This window comes from Sturnira hondurensis, unplaced genomic scaffold (assembly GCF_014824575.4).
Source record: "Sturnira hondurensis isolate 20B ecotype Veracruz unplaced genomic scaffold, ASM1482457v3 Scaffold0002638, whole genome shotgun sequence".
In the NCBI taxonomy this organism is placed as follows: Eukaryota; Metazoa; Chordata; class Mammalia; order Chiroptera; family Phyllostomidae; genus Sturnira; species Sturnira hondurensis.
Window position 1 is genome coordinate 3252063 of NW_028075269.1, and position 16803 is coordinate 3268865.

The 16803-nt window shown below is 39.9% G+C and overlaps 1 protein-coding gene across 1 annotated transcript; it reads right to left on the minus strand.

Moving 5' to 3' along the window:
- Window positions 1–8237: 8237 nt before the first annotated feature.
- FANCF (FA complementation group F) lies at window positions 8238–9350 on the minus strand. The gene has a single exon (XM_037040393.1). The coding sequence runs from the start codon at window positions 9326–9328 to the stop codon at window positions 8249–8251; it is 1080 nt and encodes a 359-aa protein (XP_036896288.1). The 5' UTR covers window positions 9329–9350; the 3' UTR covers window positions 8238–8248.
- Window positions 9351–16803: the final 7453 nt, after the last annotated feature.

Consider the following 16803-nt stretch of genomic DNA (forward strand, 5'->3'; position numbering starts at 1 on the left):
CGCCCCGGGGATTCCTTCCCATCACTCCAATGCTTCATTCATTCAACTAAAACCTGCTATTTCCACTAGAAGTATTGCCACTCCATCAAGAAAAAAACTGATTTGCAACTGTGTGAATCTCAGTCAGTAAGTTGTAAAAATGCTCATTCTTCATTTCAGTTTCAAGAACAACTGTGCTTTCCTCTCTCTTCCACTCCCCTTTAAAAGTGAAGGTAAACCTATACTGGCTTTCCCTTGTTCCTGGAAGACACACTCCAAATCCTCTTTATTTGTCATTTTGTTAAACTCTCACCCTGCTATGACAGTATATTTTGATAGCCAGCATTCCTTGTGGCCTCATTTACTCTCTCCACTAGTAAGAAACACTTCTCTCCCAGGGGGAGGGAAGATACGACTTAGAGCAATGTTATCAATTAGGACCCTACACACACTTTTCAAAGTTTTTACTGGGGTTGACTGTCTTGAGTCCTGAAAACCTAGCTCTGCACATTAACAGTGCATGCCTGGAGGACTCAGACCACAGGATTACATAATGAACTACATAATAAGAAAAGATTATGAGATGACATTGTACAGATCTTTCCCCCCAAAAAAGAGGTTAAAATTATTTTCTGGTGCAGCATAGGAGTTTGTAGAGGATTTGGAAGACACAGTAAGAGATTTTAGATGTTAGCGTGAAAGTCTGCTTTCAATTTTGCCCCCTCTCCCAGTCAAAACCCTGGAGAAATCATGGAAAACTCCTGATAGATGTGGCTGCACAGAAGCAGAGGGGACTTGGGGGGTTCTGTAGCACTCTGATCCGGAACTCCGGGGACAGAGGTGAGAAGGTCACGTGGCATACACCCATGCCATCATGCAAGCACAGCACGTGCCAGGGCACTAAGGGCTTTGGGTTCCTCATCCCTCTTCCTTCTGAATGTTCCTTAGCTTCCACAGGACATTGACAAGGCGTGGACATTATTTACATGCCTAAGAATTAACAGCCTGTATACCTAATGAAGTGGCAGTGGGGATGGGTACATGGGAAACTAGTAGTATCAGCTAGGAATGGACAGCCTAAACTGCCGTCTGAGTGAAGAAATGACTACTCTCCTACCATCGGTGCTGCCAGTGGCAGCTGAGGTTGGGCATATTCATCAAGAAGTGACCGTGAATTTCTCCATCCACTACCTGTGCCAGAAGAACGGAAGAGTGCTCACAGGTCACAGACCTTTTCTCTGCAAGGTGCTAGGGTAACAGAAAAAGCTCTCTTGAGCTGAGATCGCCTACATAATAGAAAAACAGAAGGGTCTGTCCAAAGACTACTGAGGTGTAAACCACAGGCATCTTATTACTTTAAACTGACAAAACCAAATTTTCTGCCGGCAGCAGAAATTAGGGGTTGAGAGATACACTACGTTCATTAGGAAATGAAAATTGTTAACTCTCAACACGTGATGACGTAATGTGAAATTTTAAACTTGCTACATTACCATGACTTTTACTCAAGAAACAAAAGCTCCAGCCTTGACCAGTGAGACTCAGTGTGCTGGCCGTTAGACTGCAAGCCATTTCAATTCCAGGTGGGGGCACGTGCCTGGGTTTCGGGCCAGGTCCCCGACTGGGAGAGGCAACCAATTAAGGTTCCTCTTGCACATTAATGTTTCTCTCCCTCTCTGTCTCCTTCCCTTCCCCTCCTCTCTAAAAATAAATAAATAAAATCTTAAAAGAGAAGGAAAAGCTCCCTAATTTCCACTGAAACTTCATTTGAAATGGGAAAATAATAACACCTTAGTGAGTTGTTATGAAGATTGAATGTGTTAGTATATAAAAAATCCTAAAAATCATTACCTATTTTATTATATGTACTGATTACATCTAAGATCATGCTGACATTGATCTAGTAACTTGCTTTATATATCCAGGTACTGCATAGAGCAGCACGAGTCAACATAATTTTTGGTATCATTTACTCATTTGAGAATCTAATGATCTTCCCAAGAAAAGTGAACAATGAATTACAAATTCTGCATATCATTTCAGGAGTTCAAAAATAACTCAGGCCCATTCTCTGAGCCTCTGAAGGTTGATGGATCCTATGCTGAAAGTCCTTGGTCTCTACATTTGAAATAATATCTACTATGAAGGTACTAAACAAAGGAGCTAGATATTTTCTCACTTTTGATAGAAAAAATAAATGTGTCCTCTCAAAATATTTTCTTTTTTTTAAAATATTTTATTTATTTATCTTTAGAGGGGAAGGGAAGGAGAGAGGAAGAGAAATATCAATGTATGGTTGCTTCTCATGCATCCCCTGCTGGGAACTGGCCCCTGCTGGGAACTGGCCTGCAAGCCAGGCATGTGCCCTGACTGGGAATCGAACCGCGATCGTGTGGTTCGCAGGCCCGCGCTCAATCCACTGAGCTACACCAGCCAGGGCCATCAAAATATTTTCTTAGAGAATGAGAAAAGGCAAGCAACAGATGCTAATGCCCAAATGGCAGGCATGTTGGCCTTATCTGATAAAAACTTTAAATCAATTATTATATCAATGATTCAATGAGCTGACACTTAAATTTAAAAAAGGGAAGTCTCGGTAAATAAATAAAAGACAAACTAAGGATTTAGAATTGAATAATCTAACAGAAATAAAAAGTCAATGAAACACAACAACAGAAAGCAGAGGACAGAGGCAAGAATCAGTGCATTTGAAGACAGAACAGTAGAAATTACCCAATGTAAATGAAAGAGGAAATGTACTGAGGAAGCTAATATGAGCAGAAACTCAGCAACTTTGGAATAAAACAAAACTTTGGAATATATTTAACATGATGTCATGGGACTCTCAGAAAAAGAGGAGAAAGTGAATGGGGCTGAAAAATATTCTAAGAAATAATGACTGAAATTTTTCCAAATTTGGCCAAAGACATAAGCCTATAGATTCAATAAACTGGTCAAATTCCAAATGGTATAAACCTAAAAAAACCTACGCCAAGGTATATCATAATCAAATTTCTGAAAACTACAGACAAAGAAAAAAATTAAACTTAAAGCAGAAAGAGAGAAATGAGTCCTGACCTGTGAAGCTCAGTTGGTTGGAGCATTAACCCATACACCGGAAGGTTGGGGGTTCCATTCCCAGGCAGGGCACACGCCTCGGTTGCAGGCTCAAACCCTCGTCAGCGTGCTTACGGGAGGCAACCAATTGGTGTTTCTCTCTCACACTGAGGTTTCTCTCTCTCCCTACCTCTCTCTCTAAAATCAATAAACATATTTAAAAAACATGCTATGACCTAAATAAAGTTCCCATACAAAATAGTAATTATAAGAAATATTTTTTCAAAAAAGAAATATCATTTCACCTAGAGGGGGAAAAAAACTACTAAAATGACAGATTTGTCCTTATAAATCACAGATTTGTCATTATAAACCAGAAGAAAATGGCACATTTTTAAATGCAGAAAAAAGATATACATTAACCCTAAATTCTGGGTATATTATTCTTCAAGAATAAAGGGAAATTCAAGACATTCTCAGATGAAGGAAAATTAGGAGAATGTGACATCCACAGATGACCCTAAAGAATGACTAAAAAGTTCTTGAAAATTCATGATCTTAATTGTTTTTTAAAGGATGATATAGTTATTATTCTTATCACAATTCTATAAATAAGAACATGCAAGCTTAGAAAAATGATAGAATTTTATTAAAGCTTGTCCAAAAATAGTGTTATAGGGTAAAAATCAGTCTTAAAAGAAAGCCATTTAGGAAGATTTTAAATTTATTTCCTCTCTTGACTCCTTAGATACATTATAGTTCTCCTACCATTTTTTTAAAAATCAGTTTTTTAAAATCTGCTTTAACTCTTAAATGGAATTATAAATACCTTTTAATTATAAAATTCCACCCACAGAACTAGACTATAAAAATGGGTGTAATACTTTTAACAAATTGCAAAAAACATATTCTTCAAACATCCTGCCTTCGCTAACCAATATAATGACAAACAGCAGTCATTCCGAATCTGCTGGGGCCAATTTAGCGGTGCAGCGGGCAAGGTCCGGAGCTTCCAGCTGTAATTAGAAAATGGCGCCTGCCCTCCATTAGTCTTGGTTACTATAGTAATTCCATATGCAACCCATGTACGCTGACTAGTGAACTAGATCATGTATCTTCCATAAATTGCTCTCGTTAGTCACTTGTAATTTGTTTTATGTTTCCCACAATTTCAAACCAGCAGTGTCTGAAACACATGTTTTCACAATTATTAAAAAAAAACAGAGCGGAGGATGTGTGCCTCCAATCTCATCCTTACTCTTGGCTATTAATGTTTATGTAAGATACTGAATATTTTTAAAAATTATCAAAACCCGTGAAAGTGATTTTTAAAAAAACACAAGATAGAAAACATCCTTACTGCCAAGAATATTTATTACAAAATTATGAGATTTCTTTATTTCTAGAAGAGACTATAAAATAATCTGCACTGTTTTCCCCATTGAGCATTATGATAGTCAGCATCGCAGATTCAAATTCAGTTAATATTCTTAATATACATATTATGTATTAGATTAGCAAAGAAGTTTTAACCATTTTGTCCATGGGTGCATCTATATTCAGTGAAAGCTAACAGTGTGCTACTTTCTTATTGTATTTTGGCATATTGTCAATGCTCATAAATATATGCATAGCCTCCAATACAATATCTTACCAAATAAGTATTGATCGTGTCTCAGATGCTTGGTATAACGATGAATATTTCAACAGCTATCCCATTAGAGCTTTGAACAACTATGGAGGGTAAAATATCCAATACTGATCTACACATGTATCTGTGCCTCAAATACTGTTTTCTAGACATTGTTTCTTTTTATTTTATTTTATTTATTTACTTATCTTTAGAGGGGAAGGGAAGGAGAGGAGAGAAATATCAATGTATGGTTGCCTCTCGTGAGTCTTCCCTGCTGGGAATTGGCCCGCAACCCAGGCATGTGCCCTGACTGGGAATCGAACCATGATCGTGTAGTTCGCAGGCCCGCGCTCAATCCACTGAGCTACACCAGCCAGGGCTAAAGTAAGCTTATTTTAAATAGCAATGAGTGAAACCAAAATTTCAAATATATTCCTGAGTTTATCATAGACTTCATTCACAGCATACTATTAATAAAATATGTATACATATAAAATATAAACTGATTACTCAAATTTTATACCCCTAAGCTTATACTTCTGAATTACTATATATCAAATTTTTTAAGATTTAAATCCTTATTATTCATGAGACAAAAAGATAAAACCACATGGCCCTGGCTGGTGTAGCTCAGTGGACTGAGCGCAGGCCTGTGAACCAGACGATCGCGGTTCGATTCCCAGTCAGGGCACATGCCTGGGTTGCAGGCCTGTTCCCTGCAGGGGTCAGTTCCCAGCAGGGGATGCATGAGAAGCAACCATACATTGATGTTTCTCTTCCTCTCTCCTTCCCTTCCCCTCTAAAAATAAATAAATAAAATATTTTTTTAAAAAAAAGATAAAACCACAATAGGTTTTAAAACACTGAGGCTCCTCTGAATTCAAATCTCTATCCCAATATTAAAAACAATGAAGCTTCAAGAGATAGTTGTATACACATTGATTACTGTAATTATTCAAGCTACCTTCCTTCCCTAGGGCCACCTTATTTCTAAGCCACAAATGGCATTCTTAGCCCACTGACAATTCGTATCTGATAAATGATGGTACTGCCACACTTCTAATATAGTGATTGATCATTTCCAATTAATTCCTGAGAGAAATCAATTTCTTCCTGAAGCGTTCACATTAATTTATGTTAATATGAATACCTTATATCCACCCCAGGTAGATGGATACCTTATATCCCTTACTAGGGAAGATGGGCCATTCTATTTACAACTGGTTACTACTTTAGAGTTTAGGTAGTTTCAGAGCACAAAAAAAAAAAAATGTATAAAAGCTATAAAGATCAAGTAAAACTGGGCAACTTAATCCCCATAAGTAAATCCTGACATTGGTAAATGTTGATTGAACTCAAATTCAACAAAGTGTTGGAAGGTTTTTCAAATTGGTTGTAGCTTAGAAATGTTTTGATGTATTGGAGACCCCACTTTTTATTTGGATTTATACTTCTTGTATCTACTACTCAAATGACTTACATTTTATAAAGATATGACCCTAGAGGTAATATTCTAATCTAGTATTTGCTCCATTCCTTTTTATCTTGTTTACTCCATTCCTACGCATTCATAGTTATCAACTACTTAATGTATATATGTATAGTGTGAGGGTCTTGAATGTTCCAGCAACAGAGGCAGCCTTGACCTCACAGAGTGAATACTCTAGTGCAGGGATTTTTCAACTGGTGTGCTGTGAGAATTTTTAAAATGCAATACCTTACAATTTAGTCAGGGGTACTGACCTCTTTTCCCTTAGACTGTCAAATAAAAAAATGACAATAGCCACCACAATACCTACTCACTGTGAATCAAAATTATATCTATTTTTTGTCAGAGAAGCAAAAAATATAACATTTTTTGGTGTGCCACATTATTTTAGTGTGCCACATTATTTTAGTGTATGTGGGCCATGAGATAAAAAAAAAAAGGTTGAAAATCAGTGCTCTAGTGGAAAAGAGACACATATGAACACAGCTACAATTAACAGGAAAGTGGGTAGTCTGAATTAACAGGCCTCTAGAAAGTGAGCCAGAGACCTTGTGATGAGAAAATGAAAGTGAGAAATGAAAGGACCTGGGTTACCACATTCTTGGCTGAAGGAATAGTGAAAGTTTCTAAGAAAAAAGCTCAGCCTATCCTAAGAAATCCTATTTTGGAGTCTATAGAAATTGGTTAAGTATGGAAAAATTTATTACGGAAAATAGGTGAATTATGTGGGTATAGATGCTAATGGAAATAGATGTAGTGGTCAATGTCCACCTAAGTTCTCTTTCAACCACTTCTCCAAATTCACCAATTTTCTTGGTGAATATGACTCAGAGTCCACTACTTGAGCATTTAGGTGGAGTAAGGATTGTAGAGGTACAATAAAAAAAAAAAGACAGAAACCAGCTAATTGCAGTATCTGGCAGAGTTACAAATGGGTGACCACATAAATTATCAGGCAAACTAGGGCACTCTAGAGAATAAAAGGGGACACTTGCATTAATTATGTCAGGACATCAGGCATAACTCAAATCTGTCTTGAGCAAACAAGAAGTTACGCTCACCCTAACCTATACTAGGGGGATGAATGGAAAGGGAGAGAAGGGGAAATCCTTTGGTGAAATAAATGTAAGGGTTAAAAGAGGAAGAATTCAATGATAATTTCCAGGTTTCTGGCTCTTTACTAAGAAATTCATGAGAATAAGCAGGCTTGTGTGGGGATATTGATTTGTTTTAGGTATGTTTGGTTTGAGTGGCTTGTGAGACCTTTCCATGAGATCACATGGGACGGTAGTGTACATACACCAAAGAGGAACTAGACTATTAATGTCTGAGAAATCCCAAGAAAAGTTGATTAGGGGAGAAGTTAGCCAGAAAATCAGACTGAAAAAGAGTAGCTAGAAATGTTTAAGAGGAAACCAGGATACAGTGGTGTCACATAATTTAGAACAGAATTTCAAGCCTGGTTTCAAAAAAAGAAGGGAGTGAGCAAAATATCTGAACTCCCAGAAAGGTCAAGTAGTTCGATGCCAGAAAAATGTCCTTTGAATTTGGCACCATGGAGATGACTGGTGACCTTGACAACTTATTGCAGAGGGGTACTGAGGACAGAATTTAGATGAATGAGTTAGCTTTTCAAACCATTTCTGACAACATAGATGTTGGTTAAAGAAAACTTCACTACTGGGGGTGGGGGTGGGGTTAAAAAAACAAAGTAAACCATACTGATAGACAAAAAAAGTGTCTTGTCAATTTAAAGTTGTTTTTTATTTGAAAAGTACGGATCTCTTCAGCATTCCTAAAAAGCAAACTACTGTTAATTACATGGCTTTAGGTAGGATACTTCCAATGTCACCTCTGCTATCCAGAAAATCCATGGCACCACAAGTTACTTTACATATTTGTCACTGTAAATTTTAATTACACCTATTGTAAGTCAGCACCTAGAATGTTCTGGACATATTATAGATTTGGTGGGACACTGCAATTTTAATTCTGTAAACCGTATATTCAAGTAATCAATACCAGAACATTGTCCAGGGAAAACTGGGACCTGGGCTGAGACCTAAACCTTGTTTTTTGCCCAGTGCAACTCATGCATCACTCCCAAGAGCTAATAACAGGTCTGTCCAGATGCTAAGCCCAGGGACTTCGAAATCTCCATCTTGCGCTTTACGGGACTCCAGGGCCTTTAGAACTTCATCTTTCAGGGGTGAAGGGGCCTGACAGAGGCTTTGAAACCTGCCGTACAACTCCTCCCAGGGCACATCATGGGCCTCGGCTCCAACCCAAATGCCCTTCTGAAGATCGTAGTGCAGATGTCGACCCCATTCTGTTAGCAGACCCAGATAGACCTGAAAAATCTCTGGATGGCAGCCTGCCACCGAAGTTAAAAGCGCGGCTGAGAGGCTGCGGCAAAAAGTAGCCACGATGTCCGACTTCCCCAGAAGCCAGCGAACCAGCTCGTGACCCCCCTCTCCCGGAGTTCGGGGGCTGCCCAGTTCCAGCTCCTCTTTGGGGGGCCGCGGGGATGAGGACGGCAGCAAGAGCGCGGCCGCTATCACCTCCAGGAAGTTGTTCCGAGGTAAGCGCTCCCACAGGCTGCTGAGCAGCCCGCTGGGGCCCTCCGCTCCGGCCTTGCCCACCTCCTGCAGACGCTCCAGCAGCAGCTCCGCCTGGGTCTTTACCAGTGGGTCGTCCCGAGCGGCCGAGTTCTCTCCAAAACCGTTGAAGCGCAGCAGGTGGACCGCGGACCGGCGGCGGGCAAGGAGGGTCAGGCGGCCCTGGAGCGTCTCCTCTTCGGCGTCCGAGACGCCAGGGCCGGGAAAGAGCTCCTGCAGCAGGCAATGAAAGGCGGCATCACTGAGGGCCCGGTTGTCCAGCAGACTTTGAGACAGCAGGATGTCGCAGCGCCCCAGATCCCGGAAGTTCGTCAAGCCAGGGACTGCGGCGTGCCGGGAGAAGTCCTCCCGCTTCCACTGCTTGTGCAGCCGCCCCTCCAGTGCCGTGCGAATGGAGACATGGCAGCCAAAGCGCCTGTGGACGTGGCGCATGTAGCGAGCCCACTGCAAGGCCCTGCGCACGGCGACGGGGTCCCAGCTACTGACATGGGGTGTGCGGGAGACCGCCAGCACCTCGGAGATGCGATCCAGGTGCTGCAGGAGCGATTCCATGAGGGCGCGCAAGGGCCTTACTTCCGCTTTCCCTCCACCGAGGGCAACTCTCTGCGAACCGATTGGAGTATCCAGGAAAGGATACGCCTTTCTACAATGCTATTGGGTGAAGTCCCTGTCAATCTGACAACTCAGTTTTAATCCGGGTACTTTGACTCTGGGAAATTTAAATTACAGAAAGTGCGGGGCGCTTTTACTTTGGCCTACAAACTCTTTCGGGAGGGAGGGTAAGTGTAGGGAGTCTGAGCGAGAATTCAGAGCCCCGGGAGAGACGCTGTTAGTCACGCAAGTCTCCGTGCTTCCTTTTTCTTTGAAAATAACCCCTCGTAGACATTTCCTGAAATTTGCTTGAGAGAATCTGTGTTGAGGTTTATCGTAGTCGGGAACTCCTAGAGACGTGATATTACATATAAGAAAATTATGAAATGAGAAGATATTATGAAATTTTTAGTTCAATTTAGTTTAGTAAAAATGTACGGACTCCAGTTGGTTAATGCCGGGCACAATGCAAAAGTCTGGGCTTTGACGTTTTTTCATTATTAGAACTGAAGTCCAGGTAACTTGAAACAAAACGTAAACTTAATGATTAACACTTCATTAAGGTTTTAAAAGAAATTAGAATTTTATTTCAAAATCGCACTTTTTTGTTTTGCTTTGAGAAGTTCCAAGGCAAGATAGCTCAGTTGACTTATTTCACACAAATAACTAATTTAGTAAAATAAAATTTAAGCCCAAATAACAAAAACAAATGCTTGGCTTAAGTTTGCGGGAAGAGAGGAGAGGAAGAAGGATGTATTTCTGGATGGTCATCTGGATTATTTATTAATTTATGCATTCAGCAAATAATTGCCAGCTCCTCGGGGTTTCATTGTTTAAAAGCCCATAACAGTATCTAACTTGCTGAAGTTGATGACATAATAACTCATTTGAGCTGAATTTCTTCCCAGTCCTGATGACAACAAAAACTATTCTGATAGTCAGAATTGGTGTTTTATTTTGTTTTGCTTTACCAAAAAGGTTTCAAAGGGGAAGAGTCATTTTTCATGTATTAAAACCAGCATTTCCACACCTCTTAAAAAACAAAGCAAGAAATGCTGCTTATGCTGTTAATTTTATTACTTGATATTTTAGTTAGCCCAAACTTGTATGTAGTCCTGAGGTAGTTATATGATTTTATCTTAAGGATACCATGTATCCTAAAATTCTTTGTCTTAGCTACTAGAAACTTTGAGCCAAAGGCGCAGTCTACCTTTAGCAAATATACAGGCTTCACTAATTCATTAATTTATTTACTTTTGTATTGAGCAGTTACTATGTTACTTAGTGTATGGTACTGGGAATTTAGTGGTAGCCCTTGTCTTAGTGAAGGAGTTAATTTCCTAGCACTGAAGAGAGAAATTAATCTCCAATGTGATAATGGAATCTCTGAGACTTAGATGATAGAGAAGGCCTCTTTAAGAAATTTACTTTTCACCTTAAAGCTCAAAGATGAGTGCTGAGAAAAGTTTTCATGGCCCAAACAGTGTTAACGTATAGCACCTGAGTTGAGACAACCCGGTCTTCTCAAGAAGGTAAGCCCAGTCCAATAAAGATGCCTCCCATTCAGGATGGTGGTGAGACGTGAAGAACTGTGCAGATTAACTTTAGCTTCATATCTTTTCACTTTTAAACTATTTTTAAATCCTTGCTTGAGTATTATAATGTATAAATTAGATACATACAATATATTTAATCTTAGCCTATTTTGATTAAGCAAGCCTATGGAGTTTTCTCTGCTTTAGAAGAAAGAAAAGCCCAGGGTTTGGAGCTTCTCTGCAGTGTTCCTTTTAATTCAACAAAATTCAATGATATGTAGAATATTAGGGATTGAAAGGTGATTATGACAAGGACCATCGAGAAATCTACACTATTGAGGCAGGGGTATGGAGGGGCACAAAAACACTTAACTATAAAGCAAATCAGATTTTAAGTGGTATTAAAAGTATAAGAATAACAAAAAAAATTTATACACATGGACAACAACAGTATGCTGGTTGCCAGAGGGAACAGGGTTTTGGGGGGAGGTGGTAAAAGGTAACGAGGAACAAACATATGGCGAAAGAAGGAGATTTGACTTTGGGTATTAAGCACACAATGCAATATGCAGATGATGTATTATAGAATTGTGCACTTAAAACCTATATAACCTTATCGAACAATGCCCCCTCAATAGATTTAATTTAAAAACATTGCAAGGATGATGCTGCGATAAACCAGATGTAAACTGACAGGAGGGTTCTTTACAGAGGCGTAATATCTTGTTTAGGCCTTAAAGTGTTTGATCAATCAAGGAATACAGAAAAATTCAAGTGGGAGAAATAATATACAGTAAAACATACAGTTGTTCCTGCCTTACCCATAGTTTTGCTTTCCTTGGTTCTGTTACCTGCAGTGAAATGCAGTCTACAAATATTAAATGGGAAGTTTCATACATCTTTAAATTGTGTGCCATTCTGAGTACTATGGTGAAATCTCACTCAGTTCTGGTCTGATGTGCCCAGGATACGAACCGCCCCTTTATCCACGTTGTATCCACTGCCCTCCCATTAGTCACAGCAGCCTTCTTGGTTAACAGATCCACTGCCAAGGTATCACAGTGCTTGTGTTCCAATCACTCTTATTTTACTTGAAAATGGTACCAAAGTGCAAGAGTGATGCTGGAAATTTAGATATGCCAAGGGGAAGCTATAACGTACTTACTGTAAGTGAAAGATGGAAGTTCTCAACAAGGAAATAAAAAATAATCATGGGGGATGACTCAGCACTGGGATCCTGGCGGCTGCTTTCTCAGTTCTCTCCGCAAAGCTACTGTCCTCAGTGTCTCTTCAAGCACCTCTAGTCCATACTTAGCCCCTCCCCCTTTGCCAGAGCCCAGGGTGAGTGGCTGCATGTGAAAATTCATGCATTGACCATGTAAACAGCTCTTTGTATCTCCAGCCGTCAGTCTCTGGCAGAGAGAAACCCTGCCACTTTTCACAGCTGGATGCTCTCAGTGTACTTTTCAGGCTCTGGTGCTCTGGCCCGGGAGCCCAGCTTGGGGTTTAGATACCACAGTCCTCTAGGGGACCCCTCCAGCCTCTTAAATATCCCTCCGGCGCTTCAGCTGCCAGCAGTATGTGTCCAGCCAGCCCTCTCATGTCGCCACCACACTCCCTACCCGTCACATTGTGTTGAAGCTGTTTCTTCTCTCTGTCCGTGCTCATAAGGCCTCTCACTCATTATTGCTCAGTTGTTTATTCTGGATAATTTCTCCACAAGTTAGTTGCAATTTCAGATTGGTCCTGGGAGGTGGTTAGTGTAACTTTCACTCACTCCTCTGTCATCTTGGGTCTGTCTTTAAAACACCATTCTTGATATCATAATTTTCTTTCAATATTCATTCTACCATCACCTCCACCCTCTGGGTAATACTGATATAATTTGAGATACTGACACCATCTGAGCTCAAGGGGTTTACGGCCTGGTAATTTTGAGCCAATTGTTTTAATTCATCCTTCTCTGAATTCAATAATTAATTCAGGAACCTACATATAGCATTTTTTCATGACAGGAATTTGTTCAGAAATGACCAGGTGAATCTGTTCCAATCAATGAGGCCTAGATGATTCAGAGAACATTTTTCTTACTATTCAAAGTCTATAGAGCATGGACACTGACCAATATGAAGAGACCGTTGTAATAGACTGTGCAGGTGTTTACAAGCTAAATAAACATCAGGCATGCTTAAGGGATAGTTTCTTCCTCTTGATGTTGTTAAATTTTAAATGAAGCCCTCACCTACTACAGTCATGTCTTTTCCAGACCCAACAGGAGCTCAGAATCACCAAGAATACATTACTGTTAAAACAACCCCCAGCCCTACCGAGTAGCTCAGCCGGTTAGATATGCCAAGGCTGCAGGTTAGAGCCCTGGTCAGGGCCCATAAAAGAACCAACCAGTGAAGGCATGAGTAGGTGGAGCAACAAGTCAATTTTCTCTCTCTCTTTTTCCCTCTAAAATCAATAAAATAAAAATAGCTTTAAACCACCCTCAAATTAGCTCTGTTTTATAGTATAACCTTATATATTTTTTACTGTGTTTTTTGGGAGGGGGTGGAAGATTCAGTTTTACTTTCTGTTCCTTTCAGCTAAATGCATCCAAGGCTGGTTGGTTCTACCAGCCTTGTAGAACCCTGTGTGGTGCATTTAAACACTTTGATAAACATTGGCTATTGTTGCTGATGCTAATGTTATGTAAGCCTCTGAAGACATTTTTTTCGTGTCTTCTCCATATTCCAATGCTCCCAAATATGAAAGGGCAACTGCTAACATTATGATGGACAGTGGTTGAGAAAACTTTGTCAAAGAAATATACAACTTACTACTCAATATTTACTTTTGGTGCTGGGAGGTTTCAAATACAACCTTATTCAGTGACTATTAAGACTTGAAAAATGAGGTGGATTTAGGTTAGGTCTGAATGGTTGGTTATTTTGAGATACGCCATAAACTGAACTTTATAGGGCACTACAACTTAGAGACCAATGAAAACAGCAGTCTGGTGTCCTTTCGTAATTCTCTGAACAATACATATTCACATATTAATTTCAGCTCTCTGCTTGTTGAAATAATATTTTTTCTATAAACAAGAAGACATGGACTCCACGTCTTTAGGCAAGGCAGATATAGAGAGTTTCCCCCTTATTCCAGGATCTGTTTCATGGAAGGGAAGTGTTTTGACCTTTTTAAAATTGCTCTCAGGGCAAATATTAGAGGCAATGATTACATGTCATTCTGGTTCCATTACCTCAGTCCAGACAGGGGTTATGTTACTGAACAAAGTGGGGTTTGGCCACCTGCCTCCATTCAGAAGCATAGCACAATAATTGGTGGGGAAGGAAAAGGGGTTTTATTAAGAGGGTGCCAGCTTGGGGGCGTGAGGACTCCCGTGCTCCAAGCCATTCGTTCTCTCTGCAAAACACTAAAAAGAAGTCAGACACCCCCAGGGTCAGAATCCGTGTCTAGACACCCTGCTTCATTCTCATCTGTCTTCTTGGGTCCCAAGGCTGCTGCACAGATGGGTCTCCATCTCACTAGCTCCAGGATCTCCCTCTGGAGTGTGCACTCGCGGGGCCAGCATCTCCACTGCCCCACTGCAGCTTCCTCCTTCTCACAGGGCCAGAGCACCCTGCCAGATCACAGCAGCCTCTGTGCAAGGGGCTCTGTCTATGGGTCCCCAGTGTCCAAGGCTGCTTGTGCCCCAAGGGCCAGTGAACATTCTCTCCTGCATGTCAGTGCACTGTCTCAGAGTGAGAGAATGGGATTGTTTGGGACCCGTTCCATGTGGTATGGAGCTGTAGTGTCTGATCGGCCTACCACTGGCAAGGTGCACCTCCCCACATCCAACACATGGGACTTAGTCTCTGGAGCTGGCTCCCAACCATGCAAATGAGGGGAACACACACACACACACACACACACACACACACACACAAAGGGGATGAGTCTCTCCACACTCTGTGTTCAAAATCTTCTGCCCCCAAATCCTATGCTCTGTGGGAGTGTCCAAATTCCCAGTCGATTTTACCATGTTCACCTCCATAACACACAGCCCACACAGTAAGCTGTGTCATGAGTCACCTTAGCTGGATACCCTGCCCCCAGGGGTGTGGAAACCTGTCATGTGATTGTGGTTGCAATTTCAGTCCACCACCATTGGCACTTCCAGGGTACCTTCCGATCCCTCCTGGGCACCCTTCCCTTCTGCCCAGCAATCTAGCTAGACCCCTCTCTTATAGTTAGAGTCTCTATTCTTTAGCAACAATAACAGATAGCAAGTTGACGTAACTTTTGAAGAGAGATTTGTCATAGAAACTTTATGCACATATTTGCCATTATTTTTTGTGACAATGCAAACTATATTTCTGAGGAAGGGGAATATAGATTTTAGTGGTATTTACTTTGGTTAAGTCAAAATTTCTTCATTTTATTTTTTTTTCCTACACAAGTTGAGAAAACCATCAGATGAAGTAAAATAAATAGAGGACTTTAGACGTGTTTAAGGGAATCTGAATTAACTTTCCAAAAATAAAGGGTCTTGTCTTGCATCTTCTGTTATTACAACTAGTTTCTGATGGGACAGTAGAAGGCTATACTAAATCTCAAAAATATTAAGTTTATGAACAGATAAGAAAAACACACTATGCTTACCTTTCCTACATTTAGAATTGATTTAAGGAAGCTAACTGACTGTAACTAAGCAAATATTTTTCTGGATCTTGAGCTTCCCAGTCAAGGTAGAGTAGAATGGGTTATAATTGCATGTCTGAGACACTGATTGCCTTTGGCCTTGGGGCGTAGGTGTGAGGCCCTAGAGTCTGGAGTCATTACAGAAACAAAGAGAGATCTGACAATCCACTCTTTGGTCCTTCTTTGGACATGCCTCTACCACCTGGACATCTATTCAATGTCCACAGTGAGTTTACATTGCAATTTATCATGGACAGGAAGCCCAAAAAGTGGATGGAGGAGTTCCAGATGTCCAAGACAGACAAAACATAGCCTTAGTGATTTCAGAGAAAGGTATTGGAGGACAGATTAAAAAGTTGGGTCTCCCTGTGGGCACAGGTCGAGATGATGGCTCTGAATCTCTGGTTTCACAGGTTTGAGATCCTTTTCTTCATGTGCTGTGGATGTGACTTTAAATGGCATCAGAGCAAGCAGCAGAAAGACAGCTCTGACAATGCCTGTGCATTCGGAAAATTGGAACTTTATGAAAAATTTTAAATACTTGACATGAAAAATTTCTTTGAATTTGAAGTTAATTTACATCATCATAGTATTGTTTAATATTATATTGCCTTATAAGGAGAGAAAATAACTTTTTTAGTTATAATTTTATTTCTTGTAAATTTTAAATGGCTATAAAAATGGATTTCCATATTTCATCAATAATATTTCCACCCGATGGTGCCTCCCAAGAATATGAAGAGAACTTTGTTAAAGCCTTGATTAGAAACTGTGATGGACAATTTCTAACATAAAAATATTTTAAAAATTTATAAAAGCATACTAATTTCTCTTTAAAAATTTCAATTTTAAATGTTGGAAAGTTTCATATAAATTTAATATGTAGAATGGTTTCTATTCACATTATCATACAATGAGAGTACAAAACCTTTTTTCATCAAGTCTTTTTTTAATTTAAATTTTATTTTCAATTACACTTTACACTCAATATTACTTTGTATTAGTTTCAGGTGTACAGCATAGTGGCTAGATAATCATATACTTTACCATGCGTTCCCCACAGTACTTCCAGCACCCACCTGACATTATATATAATTGTTACAATATTATTAACTATAGGAAATTGGATAAAAAATTATGATATGTGTATACAATAAAATATTACTTAACCATGAAAAAGAATAACATATTATCATTTGTAACAGCATG

Bases quoted from the DNA above. Each gene is read 5' to 3' on its own strand.
- FANCF (XM_037040393.1), bottom strand. From the start codon at position 9,328: ATGGAATCGCTCCTGCAGCACCTGGATCGCATCTCCGAGGTGCTGGCG.